General features: G+C 34.1%; 1 protein-coding gene across 2 annotated transcripts in view; it reads left to right on the forward strand.

The window, feature by feature from the left end:
• Window positions 1–13649, forward strand: part of BAZ1A (bromodomain adjacent to zinc finger domain 1A) — a 67107-nt gene that overhangs the window by 41570 nt on the left and 11888 nt on the right. For both annotated transcript variants that reach the window (XM_039351843.1, XM_039351842.1), the window contains exons 15-21: window positions 256–421; window positions 820–930; window positions 3740–3864; window positions 5819–6427; window positions 7035–7198; window positions 7348–7502; window positions 9902–10050. In XM_039351843.1, coding sequence (XP_039207777.1) covers window positions 256–421; window positions 820–930; window positions 3740–3864; window positions 5819–6427; window positions 7035–7198; window positions 7348–7502; window positions 9902–10050 — 1479 coding nt within the window. The remainder of the gene's footprint in view (window positions 1–255; window positions 422–819; window positions 931–3739; window positions 3865–5818; window positions 6428–7034; window positions 7199–7347; window positions 7503–9901; window positions 10051–13649) is intronic.

Genomic DNA, 13649 nt, shown 5'->3' on the forward strand with positions numbered 1-13649 from the left:
TTATTTATACACACATATGATGAATGGATAGATAAATTTAAACAGTATATTGGAGTTATTAATAATGTGTCTGGGTAGGACTAATCCATGAAATATAATAATCATCTGTATGTACCATACATTCCTTTTTTTGTATACAAACACTGTCTATATGGTTTGGTGAGGTAAATATCATTTCTATGTTCAGATATCAAACCTAATTTTTTAATGAGGCCAACTGACAATGAAACATCTTTTTACGTATATATTCATCAGCGGAAAAAATGAGGATTCTTCATGCTCTTTGTGGGAAACTTCTCACTCTTGTTTCTACTCGAGACTTTATTGAAGACTCTGTTGATATATTACGACAAACAAAACAAGAATTCAGAGAATTAAAAGCAGAACAGCATCGCAGAGAAAGAGGAGCTGCAGCAGCAAAGTGAGTTCAAACATGACCAAAAGAAAGCAAAACTGTAACTCTAGAAAGCAATTTTTCTGCAAAAGGTTGACAGGGCAGCCTATGGTAATTATAATAATCTTTATAATAATTTACAGTTTGGTTTAGAAAAGCATTTAATACTAAGGTTAGTTTGCTTTCCTTTATTTCAGACATTTTATAATGTAGTCAATATGTTTAATATAAAATTTAGTTACCGTATGTAGTGATATTTCTAGAGATGTCAGCAGGTGCAAATGCATTTAAGAATGCAGAGTATATTGGTATTTCTGATGTTCCACAGTAGGCAAATGTGCTCCGACGAAATAACTGAAAATAATGTATGTTTAGTAATAAATTAGTATGTTAAGTAAAAAATTAATTATGCCATCTAACTCCAGAATCCGCAGAAGAAAAGAAGAAAGATTGAAAGGGCTGGAACAAAAGATGAAAGAGAAACATGAGAAACTGAAAGAAGTAGAGAAAAATCCTGCAATTGAACTGTCTATTAGGTATCATCAATTGTTACTTAAGGTTCATATGCCACTATGCTGCTGCTTTAACTGAATGCTTAGATATGCTTCTCTTTAATCTATACCAGTGGTTCTCAGATTTTTTAACATAAGGCCCTTTTTAAAAAAAAATTAGAAAATGTCATACCCGCTCATTTCTTATTTAAATAAATTTCCCTTTTAACAAAAAGATACAAAAATTAAAGCTCTAAATTTTAAAACTTGATAGACCTTTTTAATTAAAAAATAGGCACCATTTTTATTTTTTCTTATACGGGTAATCCTACAGCCATTCATTTAGTGACTGTTCAAATTTTCAGTAGTACTGAAAAAAGTGACTTAGGACTGTTTTTCACACTTACGACTGTTGCAGCATTCCCCACAATCACATGATCAAAATTTTGATGCTTAGCAACTGGTTCATATTTATGACAGTTGCATTGTCCTGGGGTCATGTGATCACCTTTTGCGATCTTCTGACAAGCAAGGTTAATGGGGAAAGTGGATTCACTTAACCATGTTACTAACTTAACAACAGCAGTGATTCACTTAACACCTGTGGCAAGAAAGGTTGTAAAATGGAGCAAAAGTCATTTAACTGTCTCACTTAGCAACAGAAATTTTGGGCTTAAATGTGGTTGTAACTCGGGGACTACCTGTAACAAAATTTAATAAAGACATTCAACCTAAAATAACAAAAATAATTAAGTTTAATATGAAGAATATTTTCTTCCTAATCAATTGGAAAATCCTAGGTTTAAAATATCTATGTGCACAACATAAAATATTTTAACATCTAATTTCTTTGCTTCATTTTTTTGTTAAAAATTTTTTTTAAGAGGTATATGGAAGAAAAAGAGAATAGTGTTTTTCCAACCTTTGGGTAACCCAGAAAATCTAAAATTCCTCTAAGCTTGAATTTTTCATATTAGCTTTCTCATTCAAATCATGTTTAAACATATCTAGTGCTGAATCAAACAACAACACTGCGTGGATTGTGTACTAATTTATGTATAGAAATTCCTGAAGATTTATCTGAAATTAACAGATAAAATCACCTTTGTTGCAATTTTGGTGAAGCACGATTTTGTTCTTCATACCCTTTATATATCTTGTTCAAATTATGATACTATAATTGCATTAAAATCACAAAAAAACCAGATTTCGTTGCTTGACATAAGAGATCTTCGATAAGATCATTGTGACAGTTCATTGAATTTCCAAAATGTAAAATTTCTAACAACATTTTTTTGCTATTGTTACTTAGTACCATCACAGTTGCTTTCAGCAAGTTTCAAAGAAGTAGCTCCTGCACTAGATGCCTTCTTAGCTGTATGTAATAACAGTTCCTAAGAAGATTCTGATACTTTGGCTGACAAACAGCTGCAGCAGAATGGATGCCATGTATTTCAGTTTCTGAACTTCAGAACTCCTTGGCCTTGTCTTTCAAGTACTCTATTGTACTCTATTGTAATGGGTCATTCAAGATAATATGAACCCACAGCACTCTTGTTAAGAATTGAATGACATTTTATACACAATTGAATAGGCAATTGACAGTGAAGTCATATGTAATATAGAGTACTGATTGTATTTTCTTAACTATGGCCATCTGGTATTATTAAAATATATACATGTTAAATTTATAAATAAATGTAATAATTAAATTAAAAATAAATTTAACAGATGCAAGCAAATTGTTTTATAGGAATTGGTATTGATGCTCATTATTGTTACTTACACAGTCTTACACATTCTTACTCCATTGCAAATCAAAACTCAACAATTCTGGTCATTCCCAAATTGTCATGTGTGTCTGAAATATTGACAATGTTCTACCACTTTCTACAACAAACTATAATTTTCTTTTTAAAAGCATTACATTCTCATGCTTCCCCCAACTGGAATTTCTTTGTATTTATACACCCCAGGGAATCCTGAGGCTGGTTTGGGAATCCTTGACCTATATAAGATTAGTATAAATTTAGCTTTCCAATTACTTTCAAGTCCTTTTCAAATTACTTCAATCATACTTACTGTATATATTCAAAGGAAGATGCACCATAACAGTTATTTTAGTATATCATCAAACTATAGGTGGAATATTCTTTAGTCATTGGGCTGTTGGTTTGAGCTCCGAGCTTTGTAATTCGGTTGCAAATGTTTCATCACCATTCAAGGAGATGTTGTCAGTGTGCTTTGAATTGTGCTCGCCTATCAGAACACTGGCCTTTAAATACCTTTCTATGTGATGCAAATTGGTATGAATATTTTTATTCACATATTTCTGAGTCATGGTCTGATTTCGGGCTGTTTGGATGATTGTTGCTGGGCTGCAGTCTTTCGTGTTAAGTACCTCTGTGTAATGCAAATTAGCATTCCTGTTGTTCGTTTGGGTCCTTCTGAGTCATAGTCTGGTTTCGGATTGTTTGATTGACTGGCTGCCATTACTGAGACGTCCGATCACTTGTGAAGGGTTATGATTTCACATAAAAAGCTTTTAAAGGGCCAGTATTCTGACAGATGAGCACAATTCAAATCACACTGATAATGTCTCCTTGAATGGTAATGAAACGTTTGCAACCATATTGCCAAGCTCGGAGCTCAAACCAACAGCCCAACTACAACCTGAGCTACTAATATTCAAATACATTTCATTCTTTAGTCATTGGAAAACTTCCTTTCCTTAGAAATCTATTCCCAGGGGATAGCAGCACCTTTCTCTTGTGATATAGACATAGATGGCACAATCAAATGTTGTTTTATGATATTTACTTTTCTTTGAACCTGTCCATTTTTCTGTCTATAGTATCAGTGATGAAGATCGAGAAGAGCTTGATACAAGTACAGACAGCAAGGGGATTGAAACAAAGGAGCAAGAAGTAGGTGCCATGACAGATGAAGAAGATAACCCATCGCCAAATAACAAAAAAGGTATTTGTTAAACTTTAATTCATTGACTCAGACTCAATTTCTAAGGTTGTCGTTGGAATGAAAGAGTACAATTGGAACTTCAGCATTGCTTCCTTTTTCACCAAGTTAAAGTCAGCTTGGTTTATTTATATGAATCAGTTTGACATGTGTCTGATTAACGAAACACTTCAAAGAACTTTCAGGCATTTTTTTTAACCTAAAAAGCCTTTATTAGTGTTACAGAGTGTCAGTATGGCATGGTGGAATGCTAAGATCTGAATTTCCCTTCCTTTGCACATAACATTCCAGGCATTTCCCCTCCCCTATTTGGGGGTCATGATTCACATCTTCCAATTAACTTGGAGGGCAAAGATTCACTTCCGTTTCTTTTTCCCGGGCTTTCCTTATATTCTCCTCCCCTTTTGCTGTCACCTGATTTAACTCTAAAAATACCAGACAGTTCTGCATATATTGTCAAAGCAAGAATATTCAATATTAGCAGCGTTGACACAGTTATTATGTTGATCAACTTTGATATTTAAAGCTACTCACCACTTTGTTTCATTACTTTTTGGTGGTGTTATGTGGTGTTTGGTGGTATTCAACTTTTCTTCATATGTAAAATATGCATACTGTTGAATAATTTTATATAATAGACTATATTCTTGTTTTTATACTTTTATATTTCTACTGTGTCATCACTTTTTCCCCCTCTGATTATTATCTGATTTATTTAATCTGAAATTGTATGACTCATATAATTGCATTGTTTTTTAAGGCAAGACAATATACAGTATTAGGGAAAAAGTAAAGTTGTATACTTCACTGAAATTGGTAGTTCCATTAAAAAGAAAGTATGTTATTCTTTGTGTATATCCATGGTGATTCATTTAATGACTGCTGTAAAAATTATTGTAAAATTGGGTCTGATTCAGCTTGTGATTGCAATGGAAATTCTGGTGCCAGTTGTAGTAGTAAATTGAGGACTACCTGTAAAAGGACTTCGCTTTTACTTGTACACTGCCCAGAGTTCCTCTGTGAGGGAGATGGTCAGTTTATGAGAGAGAGGGAGAGAGAGAGAGAGAGAGAGAGAGAGAGAGAGAGAGAGAGAGAGAGCCAACCTAGGAATTCACCTAAATCAATGTCCATTCCCCCCCCCCCCCGCAGGTGCTTTACTCAATGCTGTCATTTTCAACACGGTAGCTAAATGTATGAATAGCATTTCTGAATGGGGCAAAATAATATTTAATGTAGGTTATCCAGTATAATTTGCAAAATGGCTATCCCCCTTATTTAGAGAGAGAAAGAGAGAGAGGGAGAGAGAGAGAGAGAGAGAGAGAGAGAGAGAGATCTACTAATCAGTCTTAGCTCAGAGCCACTTTGCAGAAAAAACTCTTCATATAAAATACCTTTACCAGCTGCCTCCAAAACAAATTTTTGTTGTTCTGAAATAGAATATTGGAAATAAATTATATAAAGTTCCTCAGGACTCTATACATAAATTTGTCCATCTGCAGAATAAATATCTGAAAACAAACAGAATGGAATGACATTTTATTTAGTGAAGAGCTGGCAGAAGAAATGCCTGGTTTGAAAATGGGCTGGCTCCAGCCCGGAGCTGCAGAGAAATAGTTTTCCCAGTGTGGCTTCATGGGAGAAGCCAATGGGCAATGTCTCAGTATGTTATTGATTTCTCCAGTCTTAAGCTCCATCAGTTCTCCTTTCTTTGTCATGTAACCCAGAACTGAGTTGTAATCAAAGGATTGGAGAGAATGTCAGTAGCCATTCTCTATACTTTCTCTGCCTCATTCAGACAATTAGCACTATACTAAAAGGAATATTATAAATTTAGAATTTAAGTTGGATATTTTGCATGAAATGTTTGCTTTTTTATAATCTGTAAAAAAAAAATACAAATGGTTTTTAATTAAGCTGCTTGTCCTGTGCTTATATCTGTAATTTTTTTTGTTTCTAGGGCAAGGAGAACAGAATGGCTTTAAAGATTTTTCAAGACAAGTGGGGACTACTGATGATAAGTGTGAACTGCTCACTGCAGAAGAAGAAGCAGCTTTAAAACAGGAACAACAAAATAAAGAAAAGGAACTCATAGAAAAGATTCAGAAAGCTACAGTCTGCACCAATATTTCTCCTTTGGGCCGTGACCGCTTATATCGACGCTATTGGCTTTTTTCATCTATTCCAGGACTATTTGTGGAAGAAGACTATTCTGGTCTTACAGAAGACATGCTGTTGCCTCGGCCATCTTCATTTCATAATAATGTACAGGCTCATATTTCAGAAAAATCTCAGATAGTCGTTAAAACTGGAGAGTCTTTGACAACAGAATCTACCTCCAATACGTGCCAAGATTTGGATAATAGTGCTATTGTAAATGTATCACAACCAATCCAAAAGCCAAATAGGTGGTGCTTTTACAGTTCTCAGGAACAGTTTGACCAACTCCTAGAAGCTCTCAATTCCCGAGGATATAGGGAAAGTGCCTTGAAGGAAGTTCTTTTACAGGAAAAATCCAGAATATGTGAACAATTTAGTAGTTTTCCTATTGAAAAATTCTATATTTCAGGTAAACTTCCTAGATGTTAATGATTGAAGGCTTTATGGTTATTTAGTTTATATCATGTAGAATTTGTTCTTATTCATACAGTTGAGATAATTTGAGTTTAAATGAATCATAGTTTGTTAATACTGTCAGTATGGTTCATTAATTTTGCAATCTCTTTTTAACCAAATATAAAAAAATCTTACCAGGACTATATAAAACATTCTATACTTTACAAAGATTTTGCTACATATTAGATTTTGTTTATATTTCACTAGGGCCAAGAGCTCTAGATAGCTAATATCCGACTAAAATCCTATAAAATATCCATCTGAACAGAAATGTAACAGTAATAATATAAAAATAAGAGATATCAAAAACAATGTAAGTTGTGACTCTTAACCTTCAAATGCTCTTTTAAAGAGTCAGTTCTTTGTTGCTGTGAAGAAAGTGTGAGCACTTTACTCAATTCAGTGAACAATGTATTTCAGTGGGATACAGCAGCATTGTTATTACAAAATATTGTTACAATATTATTAATACAGAATAATTAAACAATATTTTTCACAGTAATATTAAAAGATTTACGGTCAAATATGAAGGCATTCTATATAATCTCTTAATGTTACAGAAAAAACACAGAATGAAGCCAAGCTACAGTTTGGACGTGGAAAAATACAAAATGGCTATGATATAGTCCAAAAATCTGCAGAAAAGCAACTTGAATTAAGGCTTAGAGACTTTCTCTTAGACATTGAAGATAGAATTTTCCAAGGAACATTGGGCTCCATTAAGGTATTTGACTCCTTCATTTTTATGAAGAATGGTATGAAATTGCTGAACTCTTTCAAAGCACTACTTTTATTTGTTTGAAAATGCAAATGCAATTTAAATAAGGTTTTTCTGTATGACAGATACCTGAGTAAATATAATTGTACTTACAGGTAATGGACAGATACAGTTGGAGAGCAGCCTTAGAAAATGGGCAGTATGAACTACTAAGTGAAGAAAATAAAGAAAATGGTGTAATAAAATCTGTTAATGAAAATGTGGAAGAGATGGAAATAGATAATCAAATAAGAATTCTTGCAAAAGACAGGTAATAGCTATTGTCTAGATATTTTATTTTTTAATTAATATTTGAATGGATAAATTGCATTTCATCTCTAACCACCCGTTTCATTAAAGGATATAATCTTGCAATCTTAGAAAATATTGGCGATCAGTCAGTATTCTCCTTGGATTTTTTAAAAATAGAGTTTGTGCACATAATAGAGAAAGCCTAAGACACATTGGGAAAAAGTATTTTGTTGTTAATTTGCACAATATTGATTTGTCAATATCAAACTTAGTATATACATTTTATGAAACTACAATTCTTAACTTAATAAACAACACCAAAATGGAATTAAAAGAGATGTGCAAAGGCACCACTAGATAGAAGAGGACAGAGAATTCAATAAGCCAAGATTGCACAAATGATTTAGTATATGGTAAGAGGTCTGAGGGAAAAGAAGAAAAGGATAGCCTTCAATTTACCATTTTTTTAAAACAACAAATTCTGCTTATGATAATAAAAGTGAACCAGCATCTTACATTAAAAGACCATTGAGAAACACGCACACACACATACACCATTTAAGCTTGACTATTTTTAGGAGAAAATGTCTTGCCTGCCACTATTTCCCTTTTCTTTGATTTGCTTAAAAACAAAAAAAAAGCTATAGTTCAATGGTATACTACAAATATTTTTTGCAGATGTTCTCAAGCTAAATCATTGGAAATGCCACATAAGATTCTTATCTTAAATACTGGAGAGCAAAATCACCCAACACTAAGATATTGACCAGTGATCTGACTTAATATAAGATAGCTTTTGTAGCTGATAATGACATGATGCTATGTCATTCAGTAATCACATTTCTGAATACAGTAAATACAGTGAAGGGGTGGATCTTTTTTTTAGAAGTGTAATTTTTGTATATATGAGCAAACATTTAACATAGCCCTAGTAATGATTGTGTGAAGCATGCTAATGAGTCCTTGATGCATTCTGAGCTTCAATGTTTTTTTTGCAAACGTTTTGTTACCCAACTAGGTAACCTATTCATGCTAAAAGGGAGTTAGGCTTGCTCTCTATTTATAGACAGTAGCTTACTCTTTCAGACTTGGTGGGTGGGGTGTTGTTTTCTCCTTAGTAATTCTTTGATTAGGTCATTGTTTACTGCTTGTTTGTCTGAGTTGGTGGTTCCTATTGTTTGCAACTTGATTGTCTGGTGTTAATCCTGGTGTTATTCCTTGCTTATCTGGGTATTGATTGCTAGCAAGAAGGTGTTCTAGTCTTTTTGTTTCCTTTTTAGCTTTTTTATTGTCTCTTATGAATAGTGTGTAAATGTTGTTTATGTGCCTGTTCATGGCTGATTTCTCTTAAGTGCCAAGCTTCTAAGAATTCCCTGGCAGTTTCTGGATTTAGCTTGGTCTAGGATGCTCACAGTATCCAGTTGAAATTATGGCTAAATCTGTCCTTATGTTGGTCAGTGGTCATTTTAATTAATTTGTTAATTAAGCTATACAATTATCTGTAGAGACATAAGACTAAACAATTTTCTGAAACTTTCATAATTAAAGAGAAACTATGAATTTTTAACAGCATTAAAATGGATGTGCTATAATCTTGATATTACCGAGATTTGTACATAGCACAATATTGCATTTGATGGCATATTAGACATCACAAGGTTATATGTTTTCAGAATTTTCCCTTTTGAGAAAGGGAATGTAGTTTTAAGTAGTTACTTTTAATTACTTTATAAACACCATCTGAACCAGAGAATTCTGGTGTCATTTTTGATGAATTGTGTAAAACACATTGGTACTGCTTTGTTCCCTGCTTTTAGAATATAAATATGGTTTTTATGTTTTTATGTCTATTAATACATCACTCAGAGTCTCTATGAAATGGGTAGTTTATAAATGTGATAAATGAATTTCACAGTTGTGTTCTGTTCAAACAAGGTTTTTGAAATTGATTTATGTATAGATGCTTCTTAATAAAGTATTTATTGCAATGTTATAAATTATACTCAGTAAAATGCAAATTCATGAATTCTTATCCTGATCATTCTTATTCATTGGGTGTTGCCATATAGATGAGGTGAAGGGGGGCAGAAGTTACAGGCAGTATTTCTCTGTTGCTGTCCCATAGTGTAGAATTATGTTCCTCCTTGCAATTAGTTTGGCACTCTCATTGTCGAGGGCCTAGAAACGTTAAAGGCAGGTGTTCCACAGGGCCTCTGGGGAATGAATAATCACTATCATGCTTACTATTTTATAGTTATTTGTACTTTTCCTGGTCTTTATGTTTTTATATTGATTTTATATTATAACCTATCAGGATTATTTTTGTTGTACTTGGCAATAGATAAACACAATAAATAAATAGCAGATACAATAAATACATGGTTTTAAGTTATTGACCAATTTTAAACTTTATTTTAGATTAATAGGATTAAAACTTGAATCTCGAAGTACTACTTCAACTAATACGAGTACTCCACAGCCTATGAATAATACTGTACATTATTTGGCATTGGCATTGCTTCAGATACAGCAAGGAATTGAACGCAAATTTCTCAAAGCCCCACTTGGTAAGTGTCTACTTCTGGAACTCTGTTGATTTATGAAGGAAAAAGTAATTTGGATCAAAACAGATACATTAACAAATTGCATAGCAGATGTATTAAACAATTCATTAAAATTGGGAAGTAAGTAAGTTGGAGTTTAAAATTGTCATTGCATTTTAGAGACAAGTGACTGAACATGTGTGCAAAGGTCATTCATGAAATTAGCAAAAAGGGAACTCTAAACACGCTTTACTTCTGTACTTTTCATCCTAAATCCACAGAAGTAGATTTACAGAGATTCTTCAGAAAAACTGGTGAAATAGATTATCTTAAAAGGGATTTGAAAACCCCTGTAATAAATAGGAACAATAATGAAGCACACTTGAAGCTTGTGACAAAATTAGTGGACCAGAGGAATGCTGTGGATATAATTTACTTGGACTTCAGTAAGGCATTTGATAAAGTAGATCACAACCTACTACTTGAGAAGATAGAAAAATGTGGGGTAGACAGCATCACCACCAGATGGATTCGTAGCTGGCTGACCAGCCATACTCAGCGGGTGGTTCTCAAAAGAACTGCATCTACATGGAGGGAAGTGTGTAGTGGGGTGCCCCAGGGCTCTGTTCTGGGCCCAGTGCACTTCAACATCTTCATCAATGATTTGAATGAGGGAATAGATGGGGAACTCATCAAATTTGCAGACAACATCAAGCTGGCAGGAATAGCCAACACACCAGAAGGTAAGCTTAAGATACAGGAGGATCTTGACAGACTTAAAACATTGGGTGCTATCTAACAAAATGAAATTCAATGATGAAAAAAGTAAGGTTCTACATTTAGGCAAGAAAAACCAAATCCACAGGTATAGTATAAGTGGTACCTTGCTCAATAGTAGCAACTGTGAGAGGGATCTTGGAGTCCCAGTGGACAATCACTTAAATATGAGCCAGCAGTGTGCTGCAGCTGCCAAAAAAGCCAACACAGTGCTAGGCTGCATTAACAGAGGGATAGAATCAAGATCACGTGAAGTATTAATACCACTTTACAATGCCTTGGTAAGGCCACATTTGGAATACTGCATCCAGTTTTGGTCATCACAATGTAAAAAGATGTTGAGACTCTAGAAAGAGTACAGAGAAGAGCAACAAAGATGATTAGGGGACTGGAGGCTAAAGCATATAAGGAACAGTTCCTGGAATTGGGTATGTCTAGTTTAACGAAGAGAAGGACGAGGGAGGACATGATAGCTGTTCAATATCTCAGGGGCTGCCACAAAGAAGAGGGAGTCAAGCTATTTTCCAAAGTGCCTGAAGGCAGGACAAGAAGCAACGGGTGGAAACTAACTAAAGAGAGAAGCAACCTAGAACTAAGGAGAAACTTCCTGACAGTTAGAACAATTAACCAGTGGAACAACCTGCCTCCAGAAGTGGTGAATGCTCCAACACTGGAAGTTTTTAAGAAGAAACTGGACAGCCATTTGTCCAAAATGGTATAGGGTTTCCTGCCTGAGCAGGGGATTGGACTAGATGACCTCCAAGGTCCCTTCCAACTTTATCATCATCATCATCATCATCATTATTATTATTATTATTATCCAATTGCTAAATCATAATTCCATGGACCATAGCATGCCAGGCTTCCCTGTCCTCACTGTCTCCCAGAGTTTGCCCAAATTCATGTTCATTATGTTGAGACACTATGTAATCATCTCATCTTCCCTCTCCTTCTCCTTTTGCCTTCAATCTTTCAATTTGTAGCATCTTCTCATAATTGCTAATCAGAAACAAAAGTAAAAATACTTTCCTCTTAACCTGACTTAAAATTAAGTTTAGTTTAATATAACCATCACATATGAGAACAGGCTAGATAATTACTAGGAAATACTGTACTGTATATAGAATTCTCAGTCGCTACAGTAGCTTTAAGATTTGTGGACTTCAACTCCTAGAATTCCCCAACAATTCCCTCAGCAACAATTATAGTGACACATGGCCAATTAACTCTATATCCTCTTCCTTTCACAAGCACAAATACATATTATATGGTGTTTGATTGTCTTCTAGCAAAAGGATAAAAAATCAAATTAATCCAAACCCTTCTCTCCAGAGGGTTAATGAGGCTAATGTGCTGCAGAATGTCTATTTCTTGTCCCTCTAAAAGAATAATGCTCAGGCATCAAAAGTCTGTTTTTTGTTTTTAAAGAGGATCATTATCCCCTCCTGTCATCCAATTGCTGCTATGGCATTATGGAACCTTGTTATAGCAGCAAATTCTGGGACAGATCTATAAGCCAAACATAGGCCCTCCACAATAACTTTCTAGAAGGATCGAAGGTTATTCTGAAAATTTATGGAACCAAGGCTACTGAAAAGAATAGTAATGTTAGCCTGTAATCATATGCCTTGTGTCTACTAATACAATTTCTAAGTCTCTATAGTTTGAGAAATTTAGAAAAAGAAGATAATCATTGGACATTGAAAAATACTTGAAACAATGTGGAATGGAACTCCTTAATTTGTCCCATTTTCAGGTGTCCCAAAGATGCTTTTTCAAAAGGCAATTGGACTTTGTTTGTTTTATTTGAAGACATTTCACTTCTCATCCAAGAAGCTTCTTGGATGAAAAGCGAAACATCTTCAAGGAAAAATAAAGAAAAGTCCAGCTGCCTTCTGAAAAAGTAGCTTTGGAACAACCATGACATGGATGACTGAGAATCTCCATAGACATTTCCAATTTCAGGAAAAAATACACTGTAATATGGGATGTATTACACTGAGTGTGATATATTTTACATGACCCTAATACACATGATCATAATTGTGTCAAAAAAGGATAAATGGATTGTGTGAGTATTCTGACCATGCTGAGATCAGAAAATTCATTTTATTGCCTCACTTTGTAAGATTTTGTAAGCCTCACTTTGTAAGACTGAGCAAAGCGTAGCCGCCTGGCTTTAAAATGTTGAATATTGAATGATAGAAATGCAAGACATGCATTCTCAGCATGAACAATTTGTTTTAATTTTTTGTTCTGATATAACTTTGGATGCAGAGGCAAAACATGATATACTCAATGGAGTACTGAAAACGTTTGTAAAACTGCAAAATTCACAATAATTTTGATAATGCACATTGCTATATAGTGAAAGACAAAGACAATTTTTAGGTACACTCTTTTATTTCCCATTTCTCCTCCCCACCCCAATGGTCCTGGTTCCTATAGCAATGGAGTCTTATTTTTGGAAAAATAGGCTATGCTAGTGAAAGATTCTCTTCTGTTTCCAAATAAACCTGAAATAACTAGGTGATGCAGAAGAAAATAAAAGAGCCCAAAAAGGTGATAAAAAGAGGAAGACAGTAGAAGATCAGAATACATATGGTAAACCATAGATTTTCTTCCATTTAAAAACATGCTCAAAATTATAATCTATATATGAAATATTTTTCCAAAGTATTGCTTTCTACAAAGTGCATGGCAGTTATCCAGCTTTATCACTAAGGCAATGAGACAAGCTGGAATTGCCTTCTTCAAAAACAACTATGTCTGGTATTAATAGGGTAAAAGTTCTGTTAGACACAGCTGTTTGATGACCTAACAAGAACACGATTATTTCAAAGAAG

Source organism: Crotalus tigris, unplaced genomic scaffold, assembly GCF_016545835.1.
Source record: "Crotalus tigris isolate CLP2741 ecotype Arizona unplaced genomic scaffold, ASM1654583v1 scf7180000018371.15429387391:27106975, whole genome shotgun sequence".
NCBI classification, from domain to species: domain Eukaryota; kingdom Metazoa; phylum Chordata; class Lepidosauria; order Squamata; family Viperidae; genus Crotalus; species Crotalus tigris.